Source organism: Coturnix japonica, chromosome 4 (genome assembly GCF_054131305.1).
Source record: "Coturnix japonica strain WE chromosome 4, WE-NBRP24, whole genome shotgun sequence".
NCBI classification, from domain to species: domain Eukaryota; kingdom Metazoa; phylum Chordata; class Aves; order Galliformes; family Phasianidae; genus Coturnix; species Coturnix japonica.
In genome coordinates this window covers 37,766,349-37,788,814 of record NC_140666.1, presented here as the reverse complement: position 1 = coordinate 37,788,814, position 22,466 = coordinate 37,766,349, and the positions used below count along the sequence as shown (strand labels likewise).

At 36.4% G+C, this 22,466-nt stretch overlaps 1 protein-coding gene across 6 annotated transcripts in view; it reads left to right on the top strand.

Annotated features, from left to right (window-relative positions):
- The window catches only part of LRBA (LPS responsive beige-like anchor protein), a 344,265-nt gene that overhangs the window by 162,405 nt on the left and 159,394 nt on the right, over positions 1–22,466 (top strand). For all 6 annotated transcript variants that reach the window (XM_085546513.1, XM_085546512.1, XM_085546511.1 and 3 more), the window contains one exon: positions 18,320–18,444. In XM_085546513.1, the coding sequence (XP_085402639.1) occupies positions 18,320–18,444 (125 nt within the window). The remainder of the gene's footprint in view (positions 1–18,319; positions 18,445–22,466) is intronic.

Genomic DNA, 22,466 nt, shown 5'->3' with positions numbered 1-22,466 from the left:
TTCAGGGTTAATTAGGAAACTGGAGAGGGGAAAATGAGTGGTATGTAGAGCTCCTGGTGTTTGCTTAGCATATACATTGCCTTCAAATGACCCAGTAGTGAGCAAATAGGAAACTAGTCAGTGACAGCCTAAATTACTGTATTTCTGTGGTACACTCAGGTGTTTTAGATTTTAAGAGAGGGGTGGAATGAAATGACAAGAAAAGCAGGAAACAGAGAGTGTGTAAACACATTTACCTGTTGGTAGGGAGGGATTTGAAGATGTCCAGAAGGGCTTGTGAACAATATTAGAGTGGGGGATGTGAAATGGCAATAGAAAGCACAGAGGCCTCTGGAAAGGGAGAGCCCAGCGATGAGAGCAATGGCTTTAGCAAAGGGTGAAGTGTAGGATACTCATATCACATTAAGAATGTAAAGACCTGCCATTGAGTGAAATGGAGAAAGGAAAATTATCTCTCTTTAGTATTATAATGCTATATAACATAATGCTATCTTAAAAAAACTGAGTAAAGTTATTCTAATTATTTCTGTGTAATGTAGATTGCCCACGATTTCCCAAATGGTAGCTTGTTTCTATTATTTTCCACTTTTTACCACTTTCAGGAGACCATTGCCACATTTAGTACAAAGAGCAACAACCAGTAAACAAATATTGTTGGCACTTGGATTGCTGTCAGTAGTTGAGCTTCTTATTGCTATGTTAAAATTGCCTTCTGCTTTTAAAGTAAATTTGCTTCTAAATGTGCTTCTAACTAGGTCCAAATACAATAACAAATACAAAAGCCCACAAGCTTTACTGCAGTGCTTGTGTTACAGTATCTGATTTTGCAAATCTTCAGAGCACCTTTTTGCAGTTATGTGCAGTTATTCCCAAATTACAGATGGCAGCACAGTAGAGATTACGAAGTGGTCTCTGCCAGATGTTCAAAGCAGCTGGCCATTATATACTTTTCAAGGAGTAGTCCCTCAATTTAGAGTCCATTGTTTCTTATTTGGTCTTGAGAAGATGAGAAATTATGGTATCAGTGATGAATGATATGTGAGAATGATATATTCAAATGAGATACCCAGTATTATTTGGTTCTGTAGTATGTTGCTCTTCTCTGAAGACTTAGAAGTGTCCTCTTCCAGCTGCCTTTTCCCTCGTGTGCCTTCAGATATCTGTCAGAGATAATAAGGGATTGCCCACCCAGGTAGCAAGGAGAATAGTCTATGATAGCGAAAGACTGTGGAGATTTAAGGACAAGGGTTATTAGCATATTTATAGTGGAGAAGTGAATCATAGAATCGTATAACACCAAGGCTGGAAAAGACCTACAAGATCATTCAGTCCAACTGTCCACCTCCCACCAGTAGTTCTCAGTAAACCATGTCACTTAGTATAATGCCTAAAGGTTCCTTGAATACCTCCAGGGTCGGTGACTGCACCACCTCCCTGGGCAGCCCATTCCAGTGCCTGACCGCTCTTCTGGAAAAGTAGTAGTTCCTAATGTTCAGCCTGAATCTCTCTTAGCACAACTTCAGGTGTTATCACTGTGTACCACACTGTGAAGTACCACAGTGGACTGGTACCACACTGTGAAGTAAGTTAGGGATATAACTAAATCCACACCTTACTTGTGGGTTGTCAGTAAAAAAAAAAAAAGTGATGTGCAGTACAGCAGCGGAATTTTTCCATATTGGAAAAATATGGAATTAGATGGCAGAAATTGTAAACAGAATGTTTGAAGTCAGTACTGAGAATGAAGAGCTGTTAAGATGTTTTACATGGTTGTTAAGATGCAACACAAAAAGAATAGTCAGTGTAACTTGATGTATTGGAGTAGGCATTTCTTTGATGACTGCACAATATTAAACCAGGTACTACATATCTGATAAAAATTATTAATTATATATTTGTATTGATATATTATTTGGTGTAGGTCCTTACATACTTAAAGGTTGTGTAAGTCTCTAAATTTAAAACACATTACATACTCCTTCATTGGTGCAAAAAAGAGAAGTCTGGAACGCTGCTGTCTGAGCACAGCTTGGTTGACTGGATCTTTCATAGAGTTTGTCATTAATTCCATATGTGTATCTACTGTCTAGCCTTCATGGTGAATGGTATCTTTTTATCTTTGGAAAATCTTTAAGCAATTTAACTTTACTCAGCTTATTGTCCAGTAATAAGGAAATAACATAAGGAAAGTGATTTTAAATACAGTTTTACATAAAAGATTGAATGACTTAGTCATTGTGTGAATATAGCTCTATATTATTATTAATTCAGTATTGTTACCCTTGATTGACAAATTATTATCAGTGTGGTTTAGTCTTCAGATTAAGGAAGAAAACACTAATTTACTTATAAAGAAAAAACAAGGAGATAAACGTATTTTTGTTGCTTCTAGTGTGTCCACATACACGTAAGTAACAGGTTAAGGGGGAGGAGTGGTCAAAAATACCACAACTACTTTATATCATTTTCTTGCAACCTTAGCACTTCACTATGAACATTATAAATGATTCTCCTTTAGGTGCTGACTTGCTTTAGAATGATGTATGAAATAATATGTGTTTTGCATGTCCTGTTTGTAATGAAAAAGGTCATATAGTATCATTTACATAATCTCTAGCCAGAAATGAACTGCAGCAATATCTTCTGTATAACATATACATTATCTGAGGTTTAAAACTCTCATTATTCATGAAAGTTAATTTTACGGTGGGTGTGAATGATCTATCTTATGGCTGCTTTTTTTGATCATTCTATAAAATAATATGGAGCAAAGCCTGCACAAATAGCAGGAAAACCAGTAAAGAGTGATGCATTTGCTTGACTCTGTGTATACCCGATTGGATCTTGATTGATGGCTATCGTTTGTCTTTGTCAAAAAAGGAGAAAAATTCAGACGTTGAAATAAGAGTGCTATCAAACTTTCTACAATGGCAGAAAGATTCTATTAATGTAGCCTGGGAGTATTAACTGTCTCTGCTAGAAAATGATAAAGAATGTTAATTTTTTTTTTTTTTTCTTGAGCATGTTTTAGTGTAAACTGCATTATTTGGTCTATGTGCAAAGACCAAGAGGGGATGCTGCAGATTTATGACACAATGGGTTTGGAAGAAAAAAGAGTAAATTACAAAAAGATAGAAAAGAGAGGAAAAAAAGCCGCATACAAGAGCTTAATCCTTCTGATTATGATTTCTCAACAAAACAATAAAAGTTTAAGTAGCATAGTGTCGTAAAATCCTTAATGCCGCATTCCAATTGATATTGAAGCTTTGAAGACTAACTTCAAAGGAGGCTGAACAAGAGCAAAAAATAGATATAAAATAAACAAAAAAAAAATAAAAATGACAAGCTTGGTTTTAGAAGACCTTTTGTATGTCAAATCTAGGAATACTGACCCATTACGTGAATGGGCTTTAAGGCAAATTTCTCATTAATGATACTTAGAAACACAAAGCATATGCTGGTGGGTAATATTGCATTTATGGCAAAAATGTTATTTCACTCTATGATACTGCTAGAAATACAAAAATATTTTTGCTTTTTAAATTAAGGAATATCACCACATATATTAAAAAAAAAAAACCAAACGTAAAACAACAAAACAAGACAACCCAACACAGGATGGATTTATCATTCCATTTGTAGCTGTGGGTTTTGTTGTGCATTTCTTATGACCTGTAGTTCTGAATAACAACATTAAAGTTTGATTACTGAAATAGTATTATTGAAATTATGAACACAGCAAGCTGTTTCCATGAGTACTCACTCTGCCTTAGTAAGGCAAACATTTTTTGATCCTAAGTTTTTAAAGAATAAGGAAAGTGTATTTTCCGACTGTAGTGTGTATTAGACCTTGATGCATCTTTATACATAGGTCATTCCGAAAGTAATGCCTCCTATTTATTTTTATGGAAACTATAATAGTTACAAAGAGCACAATAACACTGTTTTGTAGAATAAATTTTCAGCTACAAAATACTCTTTTTAACATAGTCACTTCCATTAGCATTTTCACCAGAGATGAACAAGAGCCTGCATGCTGTGCTCGTAAAGATCTGCACCAGCAGAGATGATCCACTGTCACCACTCACTGCCTCACTGTGCTCACATCCACTTTTTTGTCTCCATGAATATTCAGCAAACATCAGTGAATGCCAGTGGGTGCCATTTTTTTTTTCTTCATGGAGGAATACCATGGCATGTCTTTGGTAACAGAATATAATAGAAGGCATTACTTTCAGAGCAAATGCTATTTCTAAGTATTTGTGAGATTTTCATTTAAAGAACAGCTGAAAGAGAGGCTTTATCAAAACTGGGAACCAGGAGCTTTATTATTATTATTATTAGTTTTGTACTAATATGCTTTATGGCTCTCATTGTCATTTTAATGTGTTTGGCAATTTCTGCACTGTGTGTTCTTGAGCATGTTTTCCAGCTTTGCCTTACTTCATTATGTCCTGAAGCATGTTGGCGAGCTCATGATTAAAACATGAAAAGGCACAGTGTCACCTATTCTCAACTAAAGAATCTTAACATCATTAAAATGTTGACAGTTTTGGATGGATTCATTTGATAACTTCCATGAGGTCGTTGCTACTCTTGCTGAGGATGTTAGGATGTGATTCTAGATTGGAGAGGTATTTATTCTTCTCAGTTTTATGGGGGAAATGATAAGGTGCTTGAGACATTTGTTATGAAAAATGACTTGCAGGATTGAAATCTTTGCTGTTTTACTGAGCAACTGCGAGATTACTTCATGATAGAGAAGTTTTGGAAGTGATACCAATATGTATTAGATGTACACTCTGCTTCATATCCCCTCTTCTGAAAAACACTGAACACCAGGCTGATAACGTAGGACAGTATTGAGAGTATTGAGGTCCTGTTTTTAGGTAGCAGTAGCATAAGACTCACTTTTAATGTCCTAATAAGTTTCTCTACTTGTGTGCACCATGGTACAGTCCTTAATTAGATGAAGAAATACTCTCTCTCATGCTCTTTCCTCTGCCTCTCACCATCTCTGAATGTCCACTTCATGCTGTTGTCTGTCTGCAGTTTCTGTCACCATTCATGCAACATCAGATTTCCCATTTGCCTTCCCCATATTTTAGTCCTAGGCAAACCTGGTTTTATGCTGTCCCCTTTCTACTCTGCCTTTTCTCCTGCTTATTCCCAGCTCTGTTCTCTTTTTTTCTTCTTGATCATGTCAGTGTAGTCCCTCCCTGTGGCTTCTTAGCTTTCACGTTTTTATCTTCAGTGACTTCTACACCTAGATGCTTTCTTTACTGCCTCAACAAGAAAGGCACTTTGTCTGCTCTCTGTTTCGGTTAAATAATTTCCTCCTTTGTGCTGCTTATGTTGCAATGAATGTAGGGAGCCCTGTAGAAGGGCAACTGAAGTGTATTTGTCCCAGCGCATCTCAATCTGTCTAGAGTAGTCTCTTCAGAGAAAGCTTAGACTGTTTTTTTTTAAAGATGATATTCTGAAATTTTGCTTAGTTGTTCTGTGGAAATACTTTTATTTGTCATGAATGTGAACTAAGACTGTTTTCTGTGAGTTTGATGGACACCAAGTCACAGTCTTGGCCTGTGGTAATGGTGGTATCTGGAAAGGATCATAGGTGAATGAGCAGCGGTTTACTATTAGCAGGCATCTACTGGTTGTACGTAAACTGTAATGACAAATGTGGCCATCACCATGGCTTTATTCGGCAGCTTTGTACAGAAATGATACAATAAATACATAAGGCACTAGCTTCCATGTAGAAAAATTAAATTTCTCATAACATAGCTAATTTTGAGTTACAAAATTTTATTTTAAGTGATTAACGATTAGTAAAGACATAGTCATATCTTACAATTTGGGGCAATCAGAATTACCTTCAACTTACCTTTTATCAAGCTCTCAAAAGCCTTTCAGTGTATGCCACAGAAAAAAATACAGCAAAAGAAACCATTGTGTTTGTTAATGTGTCAAGTTCTTAACCCCAAGTCCCATGGTGTGTTGCAATCTCTGTGATAATTGTCAGGCTGTCTCTGTTCTTTCTGGCCCCTTCCCTCACTGGATTTTTTTTTTTTTTTTTTGGGGGGGGGGGGAATACCATCTAAATACCATCTTGCAGTGATTAGTATCAAAGATTGGTTACTTCTATCATACAGTTTGGTAAGTAATCCTTAGCTATGGCTGTGATTTGCTGCTTTCCCGTATCGCTTCACACATGTATTCCATTTCCAAAGTTTAGCAAAGTTATTCCCTATAAAGAGGGTGAAAGTCTAGATGAAAGCCATCCCTCTTGTGAAAGCCATATTCTCTATCCCTCTTAGTGACTGGTACAACAAAGTAAATGTTAATGGTGCGTGATACTGAAAATGAATCCTGGTGACCTTGAGAAGCTGTAGCAAAAGATCAGATTTTGAATCCTTTTGCCATTGTTTTCTTTACTGTATTTGTAATTTTTTTTTAGCTGAAAAGTGATGTACTAAGTAGCTGTGCATATGTTCAGTATTTGAAATGATCTAAACTAAAATTCATAAATTGCTTTAAAGAAAGCAAACTAATTTTTTTTCATAATTTTTTATTTTATTTTGCCTTTTCCCCCTCTGGGGAAACAAACAAATTCTGTGGTGATTGTAACAAACTCTGTGAATAAAGTTTCTTGGAAAAGTTGTATTATATTACTTTGTCAAAATGTTTGAGCTCTTTAGTTTTTCTTCTTAAGCTGTTGAAATGGGAAATTAGCTTAGTTTAATATGATACATGATTATTTCTAAAGCTGAATAATGGAGAAAGATGTGGCTTTACAGATAATTATACATATAGTTCATGTGTATAGGAAGAAGATCGTATTCAAGGAAGAAAAAATGCATTGTGATGCAAAATGCCTAGGTTATGCTTCTAAATATATGTATGATAATTTAACAACAATATGGTTTTAAATAAAAATAATATTCCCTGGAAAAATTACCTAAATCAAGAATTAACAACTCTAAATAATAACAATAATAATGATAATATGGAGAATTGTATGGCACTGAAGAGTTCTGCCCTCATGTTTACATCCTGGATTTTAAATATGCAGTTTACAGTTTTGTTAGGGGTTTTTTTAATACCTAACAGATTGCTCTCTTCATTGTTTTTCATAAATGCTAACAATATCACATACTGTACAGGTACTTCATTTATACATGCAAGTGGAATTATGTAGTAAAGAAAGTAAGGTTTCCCCAGGCCGCTTAAAACTCTTTACTTTGAAGCCTAAATGACATTATTATAAAAGAAATTAGTACAGTCCTGGCCTGCTGTTTTTCACAGTAGTAATTCTTCCATATCTGTACTGCAGCCCTGAGGGTTGAAGCTGCTGATACTTGTATTTGTTTGAAGTCTGCTCCTCTGTTCTGGGTGGGAACTTGGAGGAGAGGCACATTGGAAGGAAGAAGGTAGTAGTAGTAGACAAGCCACGTAAGACTCAGTAACTTACCTGACCTGGAAACAGCTGGGAACTGGCAGAGTATTGCAGAGTATTAAGGGAAGTCATAGATGGTCAGCTTATTCTTACTCTTAGTTAAGCTACCACTGACATTTTTGATGCAGAATTTGAGGCTAGCCATTTGGTGAAAAAAGGTGCAGCCATTTTGGGACTCTTGTCCAACAGGTGCCCTCACATCCCTGCTTTGAGCGGGAGGGATGGGAATCCTCAAAGTGTTTTGGAGATCCCACTGCAGTGATGGGGTTGGATGCACTCCAGTGTGTTATCCCACATTGCTCAATTCTCCCTTTTGATAGGGAAATGCTTCAGTCATCTCAAGGGTCTGCGGGACAGGGATTGCTTACTGCATGGGGCTTTTGTTTCCAGTTGTGAATGACATCTGTCTACATCCTTCTTCTCCATGATGAGGTGCTGTGTTGAGAAGAACTGTTTTGTGGGGTTTTTTTGTTTTTTTTGTTTTTTTCATTTGACTTTAGCCCTGGTGGCTCTGGAGGCTGGTAAGTTTGTCTTAAAAGCAAATAAAAGAGTAGCTGGCTGGAGAGTGAGAAAAGTCTTTTAGTGTGTATCTCTATGGATGCTGACAAAGAGGTGAGGGCTAGTGTGCTTATTTTAAGTTTGCTGAAATGAAATAGGGAACATTTCCTGTTTTGTTGCATCTAAGCTGTAACAACCTTTGTTTCCAGTTCTGTTCCTGAATGATAGATTAAAATGCTAACACTGTTAGTTTTAGGTGTAAAGTAAGGATAGATGCTTTCTGCAAGTAACCCTTTAGCAACACTCCTAACATTACTAAGGGTGGCTTCTGCACTTGCCTTTCACTAATATAGCTAAGGGATAACTGTGATTTTCAGAAGGAGCTGGTAACTGGCTTCAGAGCCTTTCTGACCCCTGGCCATCAGTAGGTCATGGATAGCTTCAGTAGTGTATGAGATTAAAACTGCAGATATTTAGGCAAGGTCAAATTAGAACTCAGAGATCACAAATGAAGTAGTACTTTGATTACCTAAATGTTGGATGACAGCTGAGCAGAAAAACTGGCGATGGAGTGCCTTTCTACCTCTTGACATTCACCCCAGATACACACGCTTGCATGTTTCCAAACAGAAGTTAACACATCAGATCCCAATCTTGTGAACACTTGTCTCACCTGACTGGGCTGCAGTCCCCTAACACTGCTTCTACACTCTCAGATGTAGAATATAGGTGCAGTTTCTTGCCTGGTTCTCACGGACGCTGTGTCTGCAGAGGCTGCTGCCTTGCAAGGGGCTGCTCCTGGGAAACATCTTCCCTTGCTGGTAATGTGAAGGAGCAGCTTAGAGCTTCTCTGCTTGCCATACCTGCTAACTGCCAACCTTTCAGTTCACCAACCACATACAATGTGACAACACTAAAAGAAGATGAGGTGTGTTTTCAAGTTATGCTTTCCTTCTTTTAAACCTTGGCTAAATACCGTGTGCTCCGTGTTGCCAGAAAAATAATGATTGGTGGTGTGTCTTTATTTTTAGACACCTTTACAAGACTTTCAAATAAGAAACATATTTACTAAGTTAAACATTTGTAAGGGTTCTTGGTTATGTTGTTGCTTCCTGACCGTGCTATGGTATTATGCTAACAGTTAGGAGTCTTTCTTGGTGTGCTCCTAGTGGTCTTGCTGGCTTGTACTTATTGTTTCCTGTCTCGCAGAGCGATACAATGTTTGCAGTTACTTGAGATCTCTCTTACATATGTTCCTGCAATCATCACCCGATGAAGTCATTTCCCAGATTCTTGCCTGCCTTGGGTTTTTAAATCCTGAATTAAAGCTATGACAGATGTGTTAGCCTTGAAATCATGCTGAAATGCCAGTGCTTTTTTTTTATTGTTTTTATTTGTTTGCTTTTGAAATTACACAAGCTTTGATTTTAATTATATCATTGTTCCTATACAGAGAGTAGAAGAAATGCATGGAAGTTTTGAAGCTGGATGGTCTGAGAGATTTTAGTGTCCTAACCTGCAATCTAAACTGATAACACTTTTTTTCTAAAATATTGTTTTAAGAGTTGTTAAATATGCGTTGGACTTCAGAGAGTTCATAGTATACTTCAAAGCAGAGTGGCAAGTGTGTTCAAATTAATTTGTCATTAACCAAGAGCTTAAAAGAGGAATTTCCTATCTCCCAAGATGCACTCAAATTCTGTCCATGAAATAAACAAACTATATGCATCTTGTCATTTAGAGACCCCAGAAACATTTTTCCTTTATTTCTTATTCCAGGTTAAAAAGAACCAACAAAATAAATGGTGTATGTAAGCAGGCCAAAGTTGCTTTATCTCTCTTAATTTGGAGAGTATCATTCCAATCACAGGGACCAATATGTTGCTCTTTCCTGAATGGAAGACGTTTTGGCAGGCTGATTTGAAGAAAAGTGATGTTTAACAGAACTCACTTAGGTTCATTCTGGACTGGAATGCTTCAGATGTTGTACCTAAGTCACTTGTCATCTTTTCTATTCCTCCCTTTCATGTATGTTGAGCTGCAGAATTAATTTAGTTACTGTATGTTAATTTCAACTTTGGGAAAAAAATAGAGCAAATTTTTGGAAAGGATAATATGATTAGGTTAAACTTTTCTTGCATAGGACCCTTAAAAATAATAATTAGAACTTGTGTTACAAGAGCATAGAGCAGTAAAATAATTGCTGAATTGGAGGGGTGCACTGTTACATTTTTACAGAAGCAGGAGAAGTATCCAGCTGTTAAGAAAGCCATAAAAGAAAAGGATGTGGGTTAGCCACAGCTCTTAAAAGTGCAGATATGTGGGAATGTGATTTCATCCTGTTTCTTGTAGAAGTAATGGCAGTGTAGCTGAAAAGTTTGGGGCCAGTTTACACTAAGATTTTTAGAAAATGCTTTACTCTAATTCACGTGCTTAATACTTTTGGGTTCAGACCAATTTACAAATGAAATGTTTTGGTGAAAAGTTGGTCTGTGTATACAGACATGGTCAAGGGTTGTCATCTGAAATTACAAGCTACTGGAAAGAATCTGAGTGATAGTATTTCAGTGTACGTTACAGAATCAGATGTTCTGTGGGCGATTGTTTGCGTGTGAAGATATAGATCCTTTCTGTCCACGTGCTTGTGGTGAAAGCATCAGAGCTGGTAGAGATGGTGAAGGAAGTGGATAAAGATGTATCTAGCTGCTTTACCATTCATAAATATATCATCCAACCCATATTGTTATGTTCTGTTGTTCATTTTTTGTAAGGATGGGATGCTAGTTACTGCAGACTAAATTTCTGCATTATCAGAAAAGCATCTAAAAATAAAAGCAATGCAATTAAGTGTGCCTTCTTTTGGAATGTATAATAGCAGCTTGTGGGATCTGTATAAACTTATTTTGAAAAATAAATCAAAACTTGCTGACTACAATCAGGTGTAGGATGTGAGATATGTGGAAACACCTTTGAGCAGCTGAGTCAAAGCATTTGTTTGCAAATTTGTGATGTATTCTTTCTTCCATGCCTGAATCATGTTTGAACTAACCTTATTCAAAGTCAAGGTTTGATGCTAACCTAGTACTTATAGAAAAACAGAGTAGTTTTCAGTTAATTTATAATTAATTTTCATAGAGGTATCAGCAGAATTGAACAGTGTTGCAAGATGACTGTCTTTAAAAGTGTGGCTTTATTTTAGTGATCAAAATAAGATCAGCCTAAGATAAGATAGCGGTCACAGTGCACATGATTGGTGCTGTATCATGTGTTTAAGTGGGCCCTCTTTGAAGTATCAGCATGCACAGGAATGCCAGCACTTCAAAGAATGTTGCCTCCAAAAAAGCTGCAGTTCTGAGTAGCCACCAAGGGGTTAATAAAGATCAAAGAAGAGCGTACATAAACTCATACATAAACAGAGCTGTTTTTAAACTGGAAGTTAAAAACACCATCATCTAGAGCAGTGACACCTTAAAGTTGGGCTTGTCTTTACCTTGACATGGTGCTTTATAATCTCTAAAGGATGGAAACATTTATTGTCAATATTTCTTTCTAGTTTGCTTTTAAAATGAGAGGTTCAAGGCTTGTCAATGCAGCAGAAAGCCTCTGTGATATCCAAAATTGGCATTGTTCCTCTTCTTTTGTTTTGCATACGCTAGTTAGAGGGGAGTGGATTTGGGGTGTAATTCAAAGGACAGAAGTAGGGAGGCCTGGGCGGGGAGTTGTGACTGCATTGTCTAATGGATGGCTCAGACAGAGATAATATCATGACTATTTACCTTACTAAAGCCCTCAAACAGCATTTGTACCAATTTTTAAAATGCAAATCTTGGAATTACAGATCTGTGCTGTTTGTACTGTTTTTTTTATATGTGAAAACAAAAGGAAACATCTAGTAGGACATGCTTCCCTTGCTGACATCTCCAGTTTTTTTCTTTACAATAGAAGCACATAAGGTTTTAACTGTACCACGGTCTCTTACAGCAATACAGAGGTCCCCAGAGTAACAGTTTTGTGCTCATTCCATGCAAATGTTGTGCCTGAAGCTTACACTCTACTTTGAACATCTATTTATTCTGGAAGATGTGCAAAAGAATGGCACTATGTTCTCTCTTGAAAGCACTGGGGGAAAAAAAACAACCCGCACCTTTTGGTAACACTGAAATGCAGATGAAAGCAAGAGACCTTTTGGAAAATCCTTCTTAGATAAAGTCAAATGTTGTCTTAGGGAAGGGTTAGGAGAAGCAAGTAGACTATGCTAATCTAATAGATTGCATTAACATTATGCATAATTGATATTATATCAGAGAAGTTTTACACCCTGGTGTCTTGGCTTTTTGTTATGACCAGTTGCTGTCAATACAGCAGTGACTGTGGTAGGGTTTAAGAGCCTGCCCTATGCATGATGTCTTTTGCTTCCATTTGAGGAAATCTTTCTTCTGAAACTACTGAATATGAATGTCTGTGTAGGAGGAAAATGGAGGTACCCTGAGAAGGCACAGAGTCTGCCATGTTGCATATGATATGCCTTTCTTAGTATTAAATACATTCTCAGTCATAGAGTCTCCTGAGTTGGAAGGTCGTCCTCTCCTTTGTTCTTTCCTTTGCCTCACCTGTGCCTTTCTTTGTCTCATTCAAGTTTATGGCAGAGCCCCACCAATGTTTGCGTGAATGTTATATCCTTTCACTGGTTTTGCCATTGAAGAAAATATAGGTGTGATGTAGGCAGTATTTCCAAAGATCACAAGGCATTTGCCAGGAGTTAATTAATCTTTAATATTCCAAAGAGGGTATATTATCAGCAAAGTGCTATGGAATACACACAGTAAGATAGAGTATAGCTGACCAAATAATATTTTAGTGGCAACCGACTTAATACTAACTAAACCTTTTTCCTGCATGCTTCTGTAATGTGGACAATGCTGTGAATCAGATTCTGCACCTAATTTACAGTAAAGCAGTCTTGTTCCTACTGTGTTGGTTAAGTTTTATTCTCTGGTTAGGTTTACTGGGTGGCAACAAAGACACAGGTTTGTGGGATTTCTGGGTGAGATGCTGAATTTGATGCTGTTACTGAGAACCTTCTTGTCAAGCTGAGTCTTCAGGGTGATACTTTACTAGTGTTTACCTCAGTGTTCTGTTTTCTGAAATGTTAGACATTTTTGATCACGTAACAAACTGTTAATGACATTTGTACACAAAAAACCATCTTCAGAATCATACTTAGACATGCATCTAAGTTTATTAATGTAATGCAGTGTAGCTTTTTTTAAAATCATGATTTGTGAAAGCTTATTAAGAGAGTAGTGAAAAGGGTTTCAGAAAATGTTTTACTTGATTTCTGAGATTACATTTTATCAAGGCAGTTGGAAAAAGATATGTTGCATTGTATTTTGAAAGGCAAAATACGAGATATTTGAGTTTAATATTCTAGACATGCGGCTGCATGAAAATGCAGTGGGTTTCTGTATGCAAGATAAAGCAGGTACATCAATGCAGGTACGTTGCATTTGATGCCGTACAGTCTGCTAGCAGTATTCTTTCAAGATTTCTGCAGCTCTTTCTAGAACTTCATCACTTTTATCTTTGCGTTGACAGTTGAATGTGAATACCTATTGCTTTTTTTTTGGGGGGGGGGGGAAATTTTTTTATATATCTAGCAGCAAATGTCTGTCTTGAGTTCATGAAGTGTTTCACATGAAAGATAAAGCTATCTAGATATGAAGTAAGAAATGTTACTGACCAGAATTAAAATAACCCATCATTTTTATTTTTTCTTAAGAATGAAACATTCATATTTCCTATTCCTACTTAATTTAGAAGTAGCCCCTGATATTGTGCATGAGCTATTGGGTGATCCACAGCAACCAAAGATTTGAATCACTTAAAACCAGAAGCCTTGGCAGGCATGTGATTAGAAATAGAGGAAATTTCAGATTTTTTTTTTTCCTCACAGAATTTTTTCCAAATCTGTAATGTTGCCTCTGATGGATAAGCAGTTCAGTTGTCTGTGGAACTAATTTAGCTCATATCTTTGTGTTACCCCTCTGAAATTGGCATTGCTGACTGATCGCACTGTGATGGCCTTAGTGGAGCTCTGAACAATTGATTGGTTGCAGATTGACTTACCTGCCTGACTCTACAGTTTGAATTCCAAGAAAAAGTCTCTCATATGCATATTTATCTTGGTGTCTTCATGCAGACTTAGGACATGCGAATGGGGTGCTGCACTTGCTGCATGATTACCATCTGTGTTCTCATTCTGTGGCCTGGTAACAGCCTTGGCTTCTGAATGCATCCATGAAATAATTTCTAGCATTACAAAATTCACATTGGCTAATGTTTGACATCTGCACTTAATGGAAATAATTGCCATGCACCAGAGCAAGAACTATTTCTCTTTAAATATTTGGTTTTAATCTCTGCTACTGTGTGTGTTTTCTGGAAAGTTGTGCTGTTTATCAACTTTCTCTCCTTTTCTTTGATTCTCTTTCTTGTGGTCCTTTTATTTAATACTTTACTAATGTAAAGATTTGCTTGGGTGCTTCTTTGGTGTCTTAACATTCATTCTTGATTAGCTGTTGGCCCAAACACAGCCCCAAGACCTCTCAAACTGTTGCTTGTCTGGTTTTACTGTTTCTGTACTTTTCACCACCTTGCAGAATACTTTTTGTATCCACACTGGTATACTAAGTGATTATTATCTGTGGACATGAGGATAACAGGATATCTTGAAATATACAATGCATAAAACATTACAAGAAGTAATTCTTCAGCAATTGCGCAATCCTCTCATTGCTCTGTGCTTGCACTGCTTAGATTCAATTTAAGTCTCCTTTAGGATATGAGGACCTCAAGATTATTCTCAAGCCTAAAATACATTTCTTATAATACCATAATAAATCTAGTGGGCCAGTTGGTATGCTTTGTTTCCAATTGGGTTAATCTTTGAAAATGGTAAAGAAAATAGGTTTCCCGATATTGTTATTGGAATTAAGATATGTTGGCATGTAAACAGTGAAGTATCCTTTTCCTTTACATTACATGCTCAAAATCCTGTTATAAACGTTATATTGATTATTATGTATTTCATCTAAACTGTACAATTTTAACTATCTACTTAGTTAAATGGGAGTTGAGAAGAAAGCTTTATCTCAAATCTGAGCAGGCAGCTGGCAATTTGGAGAACTATTTGAGAAGAAAGTAATGTCACAGTATTTCTATTTGAATAAGACATTTAATATAAAAGTATTCATTCAGTATTGTTACTAAGGAGCCACCAATTACTGTGTATCATGTTAGTGAGGCCCCTGACAAATCCATGCAAATCATACGATTTATAATTCATAAATCCCCAGTCCCCTGAGGAACGTTGCTCTTGCACTTACACTAATTGAGTACTTATGTTCATTGATCCAGTCCATATAGCACCTTTAGTCCATATGGCAGCCTTTACTGCAGGGCCAGAGGCTTCTCTTGTTAAAACAAACAACCAAAAAAAAACTCCTTAGTTAACAGCACTGGACTGTTCTCAAAATCCGGTTACTTGAATCTGTGCTTCATTATGCTTCTGTCTTTCAGCTAGCAATCCATAGCCAAGCAGAGCAGTATTTACATCTGTCTCCCCCTGGCTGTAGAGGTGTAAAGAGGGCATGTTACAGCATTCCTGCTTGGGGTGGGGCTGGAGCAGTCTGTTGGTCATACCTGTGAGTGAGTTGTTCTGGTTTACTGGCTTACACTGGTACTAATGCACATTTGTCCCAGTAGCTGCTCTTAGATGTGGCTCATTTTTAAGAGTTAGACAATAGGTGCTTACTTCTGGCTGTACACTTATTTTTCTTGGGTATTTGTCTTTGCATAAAGGGAACGTTTTTTCCCCTCCTCACACAGTGATTTCAAATAGTTATAAATACCCAGATATGCAGTTGAATAGTTGGTATGTTAACTGTGAATAGTCATTGAACTGATGAAGAGCAATCCTATCTAAATTTCATATGGTGAATGGAAAGCAAAGGTGTGGGACTAAAGATATATTATGTTTCAGGAGAATATTTTGATCATCATTTCCTATTTTTCTAATAATTTTAACACAGCACTGTAATACAGTATAATTTAAAATATTATCCAGAATAATGACAACACTTAATTCTATCAAAACTGTAGAAAGATAGATGAATGACAAATTAATAATTTACCATCTTTGCATAATACTGTGGCACAGAATACCAGAAGGATTGATGGCAGAAGAGGTTAACAAATTTTAGCAGCTTCCATTAGCTTTTCATTGTCATATGTTTGTGGTGCTGACTGAAATAAGCTTTGTAGGAGATCTCAGTCTAGGGAACTAATTACTTGTGCCGATTGCCATACTGATGAATAGACCCTCATTGTATCATTCCCCTGAAGACGAGGAGCAGTCTGTGATTCACGACTGCATCCTGGCTGATATTTGATAATAATTTTAACAGATAAATGTAGGTAGGCAGAATGATGAAGTGCCTATCCATGCTCTTCGACTATCAAAGGCATGCACATAGCCAGCTGCGTTCTGCCTTTTTTCTACAATCGCTAAAGGAGAATTTTAAGTTATTAATCGAGCTTTGAATCTTCCTGTGTTTTGTGCTGCTTTGTTTGGTTAATTATTCCAAAGCCACTAGATTTTATAATCAAAGCACTCAAATCGTTGCCTGTCTGTAACACGCAAAATGCATGTATAAGATGTTGAGATATTTGTTGCAAATACTTCAGTATTTTTCTGAAATTTGGAAATCAGGATGATGAAGAATAGCACAGCCTTTTCCTTCATGTTAGAAAAAAAGGCACAAAATTAACCAGGCAAGAAGTAGGGATAGACTCCTTTTTTTTCTCTCTTTTTTTTTTTTGATAGGATTATTTTGTCAGCTTTTTAATATCTATGAATTATGTTTAAAAGGAGGGCTATGCAAATGGTTGTGGCTTTTGTTACTATGTGTGCTTGAAACCTGTGTGTACATTAAATAAAACTAATTTCTGCCTTTAGATCTCGAAACCAAGAATATAGATATCAGGTAATTTTAACATGGGGATCTGTAAATTAGTTATGGCTATTCATTTGTCAGTTTTGACAGCTATACTTTCTATTAGCTGCTGGACCAGGGTTGGAATATATGTACATTGCCAGTTATTGTTTTAGTACTAGTTATGTTAACAAACAAAGCCAATATTTTATAACTTGAGCATACAGGTTTTCAGGCTATAAACCTATCATGCCCATTCTGTGTGTCAGGCGCTTTTTGTTTGTTTATTTTGCTCTTCCTGAAATCGTGGGTTTTTTTTGTTTGTTTGTTTGTTTGTGGGTTTTTTTGTTTGTTTTTTGTTTTTTTTTTTTTTGTTTTTTTTTAATATGTTTTCTAGGCTAAAATATCATTTTACAGTGGTGTTCAGTCTTGATCATCTAACGAGATAGTAACTGGTGCTTATATATGACCATATTAAAAAGATCTACATATATTTGGAGAGTACAATGGAAAATAATGAATTTGATGTAACCTTTTCTAGATGTAATTTTTTAAAGGTATGCCTTCAATATAGCAATTATTACACATCATAACATGTAGTTTTTAATTAAATGTAGAAACACAACTACATAAAGCAGAAATCCAATCTGATTTGCTTGGAAATAGATTGCTATTTCACTCTTCTGGAATGGTTTATTTAAAAACAGTAAATGGAAAAGAAATGCATTTTCTTGTGTTGTTCTAAGCCTCAGGGGCTAAATGTAATGAATATTTTAAGAGATTATTTTAATTAAATTCCTGCACATCTAAACAGAGTAATATTTTATTATCACATACATAACCATGTAACTGAGGTATTCATTAAAGTTAACACTTTCTGGACCAAGAATTCATGGTATGATTTACTGACCTTGTGCAAAAAGGCACAAATTAGGAAGAAAAATGAAGGGGGACAGACTTTGATTAATATAGGTAATGCTATACCATATTTATAATAGCCTTTTCCCTATTCTGGTTTATAAATGCAGTCACTGAGAAAGGTGCCCTGCTGAGGCTGAAATGAGGCTGAAATCGGAGCACATGCCACTAGAGTGTGGGGAAACTGATCACACTGTCAGCAATTCATTTCAAAATGATGTATTTAGTGCTCATTTCACCTTCCAAGAAAAAAGGGAAAGGAGTTCCTTAGACTGGAAGGTGATATTGTTATTTTCAAGGACATACCTAAGTAAAAGATTGCAGAAAGGGGGGAGGTTAAAAAAGAAGGAAAAAAAAGGCAGCGCAAACAAGGAGAGCTTTATGCAGAAATTCAGTGCTACCATGCTGTTTGATAATTGCTAACATATGTGGCTCCTCTGTTTCATTGTAGTCGTCCTCGTGAGTTCTGGCGCCTTGACTACTGGGAAGATGACTTGCGGCGCCGGCGACGATTTGTGCGTAACCCCCTCGGATCGACACATCCTGAAGCGACACTAAAAGCAGCTGGAGAACACGGTCAGTGTAAAAACTGCTTCTTGCCAATAGCAGCAGGTTACAATACCTGGTGGGAAGGTTAGACCTTCCTTCCTAGAAGGTGCTATAAAATTGTCCCAAACGCCAAAAGGTTTGTCACTGCATTTTGGACATGCTCCTTACACAGATGAACTGACCATTGCTTATTAAAAGTGATGCTGGTATTTGTTAAGCACCCTCATTACATCTTAGGTGAGAGATGGCTTCTTGTGCACACTCTGTGTACAGTGATTACAAATACAGTTCTTAACTAAATACAACAGAAGGATATGTCATTTTGCCATTAATCCTTGGACACACGTTCTTCCGGTAGATTACCTGTTTATGACTTAGTAACTTCAAAAGACAATAGTCAGAGATTCACAGCAATTATTTCAGTTAGCCTTTGCATCTATCTGCCTATTCTTACAGACAGATGAAAACAAAAATAGCAGTTCTAGAGCTAAACTTTATTCAGACCTCGTGTGTGTTTACGTCCTCAAGGATTTCTATAAGGATTTGACATGGAAGAAACAGTAACAAATGCCAGAACATATTGTTCAAGCAATAAATGGTACTGACGACTCCTACCTGGTGATTTTCAAAACAGATCACATTTTTAACAGCTTTTTTCCCCCTTGTTTTATTATTGGGGATCACTCAGCTATATGTTGCTATCTGTTTTATAGGAATGCATTTACTAAATGAAAGCAACACTCACTTTTGGAACTCTAACAAAACAAAAGATAAAAATCCAAAGCTAGTGAACTTTGGGTTTTGGTCTGGAATGTTTGTCTTTGTGATCCAATGAAGAAAAATATTTATTATATTTAAAAATAATTTGATTACAATTAAAATAGTACCCTTCCCCTTGAATGCACTTTACTAATTAGAATCATTTAAATGTAGGTATTATTTGTCTTTTTTAGTCTGTGAATTATAGCCGATATATATATACATACACACATGCATATTATACGTGGAGACATTCACTTCATGTTAATTTAAAATTATTAAGACTGTTGTATGGGCATAGAAGAGCATTGCTGTCATAAAGTTAGTTTCTATCAGGCATCTTAACCTCTTGCACTCAGCCTTAAAGAGCCATTTCTGGAAGAAAATGTCTACAATATGTCAGCTGATATAATGCCAAATGTGACATCAGTCCTTTAAAATAAATGACCATACAGAGAATAGTCAATAAAGTGATCTAAAAGCAATGTTCATAGAGACCTACATCATTCTCTATAGAAAGAGGAGCAAGATGTAGAATTAATTAACCCACTTTTTGCTCTGGGGCTTGTTGTTGTTAATACTGTTTGTTGTTTCTGTGCTCTAGACTTTAATGACCCAAGATTTCTTTCTGTTTAATGCCACTGGATAAAAAACTGCCCCCTTTAAAAATCGTGTAGTTTAGATTAAATTGGTCTCGACACATTTTGAAGTATTCTCCTCGTGTTCCAGTTTAATATTTATATTGTTTAACAGAACATTGAAAAATAACTCTTATTTTTACCGCAAAAATATTTACAGCTCCTACCTGTATTTGTGTAACTTATTTTTTCATAGGAATGAAACAGTCTAGTAGAATTATTCATCTTTCACAGTGACATGATATTTTCATTAATCCATGCCATTGTTTCAAGGGCTATCGCTCATACTTGGTTTGTAATTGACAGGAGTACAATTTTTGTCAATACAAAATAAAGCTGAATAGAGGTAGCCCTGTCTGACAAAGCATAGTTGATAGCTAACCACGGTAATTGAAATGGGGCTAATTTTTTTCTTTTGGTCATTCCTTCTGTTCAGCATTTGACATCCATTACAGTATTCAGTTATATTTAACTTCTTGATGTCATTTTATTCTGAATTTAATTGCATAATACCCTAGTTGTCTGTTGTCATTCTGTTTATTTATATATCAAGTGAATTTTCTAGTTTGCCTTATTTCTGTGATTTCTGAAAGCACAGCTTATGACTGTCTTCCATGAGTGTAGATAGGTATGCAACGCTCCTGTTCTTGGACTCTCCACTGGCAAAGTGTAAGATGACCAAAGCACACACTGAAGTTCAACTAAAAGCTACATGTAATGCATACAAATGTAAAAGTGGTTTTGCTGTTGGTGGTGGTGTGTGTGTGTGAAAGGATGGAGTTGTTGTAAGGGTCAGCCTAAATAATCATTTGATTTTTTTGTTTCTCAAATGTGCTTATAATTTTTTTGTATTAACCAATTTCAGGTGAGAAAATAGCATTGTTTTCAGATTTTCATAACCAGATTTTCAGACCCTGGTTCCAGGATGTGAATATCCTTAGAATTTGCAGCAGGATTTTCCTTGATGTTTTTATCATTACTTATCAATAATTTATCATTAACTATCCTATTTCAATTAATTTTATGTGTCTCTGAAGAAAAAGCATTTTAAAATGATGAATCAAAGGTTCCCTGCTGCCTATTTAAGCTTTTCTAAAAAGAAAATAGAACAAAACTAAAACCTGAAATTGGACATACGGGATCTTGCTGAAAGGGAAAATAATGCATTAATAATGGAAATGTACTATTGCATGCTATGTAGCATGAATTTTAGTACACTGGTAGGTACACGTTAGCAACTGCAAATCAAATCAGATGCATTCCCTGTCCCAGAAAGCTCACAGTCATGCAAAGATCACCATTTGCAACTGTGAAAAAGCTTCAGAAGCAATCAGAAGCCTGGATATTGTTTGGTAAAACCTACAGAGAACAACAACAATCAGCTCTGTTGCAGCCTGGTTGTGCGTCGTAGTAGCAAGAACCAATCTTTTCCAGGGATTGATTTGATTTGAAGGAGAGCCTCTGGTGCAGAGGTGGCAGAATAAATACCTGAAGACTGATGTTCTCTGTTCAGACAATCAATACCAGCCCCATGACTATACTTCTGGCTACCTTCTAGTTAAAAACAAATTTTTTAATTCTGACAATTTAATTGCCATTCCCAAGTTCACATTAACTTGCCTGGGGGAAGAAAAGGCTTTAGGTAATTTTTCAAAGGAAAAAAAAATCTTTCCAAACTGGGTATTTATAAAAGTCTAGCAGCGTACCTGGGGGCGATGGAAAGAGAGGTGAGGATGGTTTGTGATGGAAAGAGTTAACTCTTCTCTGTTTTTTCCTTCCACTTACTGTTCAGAAACAGAACCAAAATATTTACAATACCTGTGAAAGTCAGAATTCTATTCCTGGAAGGTAAAACATCATGCAAAAATGACTAATTGAAGCCTCTCCTAGCTGGAGCCTGACCCCCTCAGAACATGATTTTTCAGGATAATCGTTATCTGCTTGAAAATGTAGTATCTGGCTTGTTAGAACAGGTGATTTTGTCTTTTTATTTTAATTTCTTAAGAACTGGGTGGAGGGGGTGGGGGATGGGCTGGACTGGAGAGCAGTTGTGTTGCAGCTGGAGCCGCCCTCAGAGCATTATGGCTTGTGGCTGAAAGTGCGGAGCACTGGCTGTATACAGTATTGAACTTGACTGGTCAGTTTTCTTTGCCTTGGTTCAAAGGATGAAAAGGAAGTCTGAAAAACGTTATTTGAACGATCTGATGGGAAAGTGCATGCTTTTCTTAATGTTGTCTTATAAAAAAATAAGATAAATAACTTAGGGGAGCATCTAGGAGGCGTTTTTCTGGTAAAACAAAGTGAGAGGAATTTTTTTTTATCTTTTCCTTTTTGAGAATTGCTTTTTCTCATACTTTTGCCAGACATTAAAGATACAAACTGTTGTAGTAAATTATCTTGTGTAGGGTGCTTCCTGATACTTGATTTTTTAAAAATATCTTTTAAAAATTGTATTTCTTCTTCAAGTTGTAGACAAATAATTCAGAATAACCTGTCCTGGGAATGTTGGGAACTAAATGATTATGTTTACTCCCAAGTGTTCCAGAGATGGAACTGGAACAAATCAAGCTCTATGCAGATATATTAGCAAAAAGCTCCTTGAGAGTGGGCCTCTATAGTCTGTTTGGGAAAGACTGTGCGGAAATGCAGTAG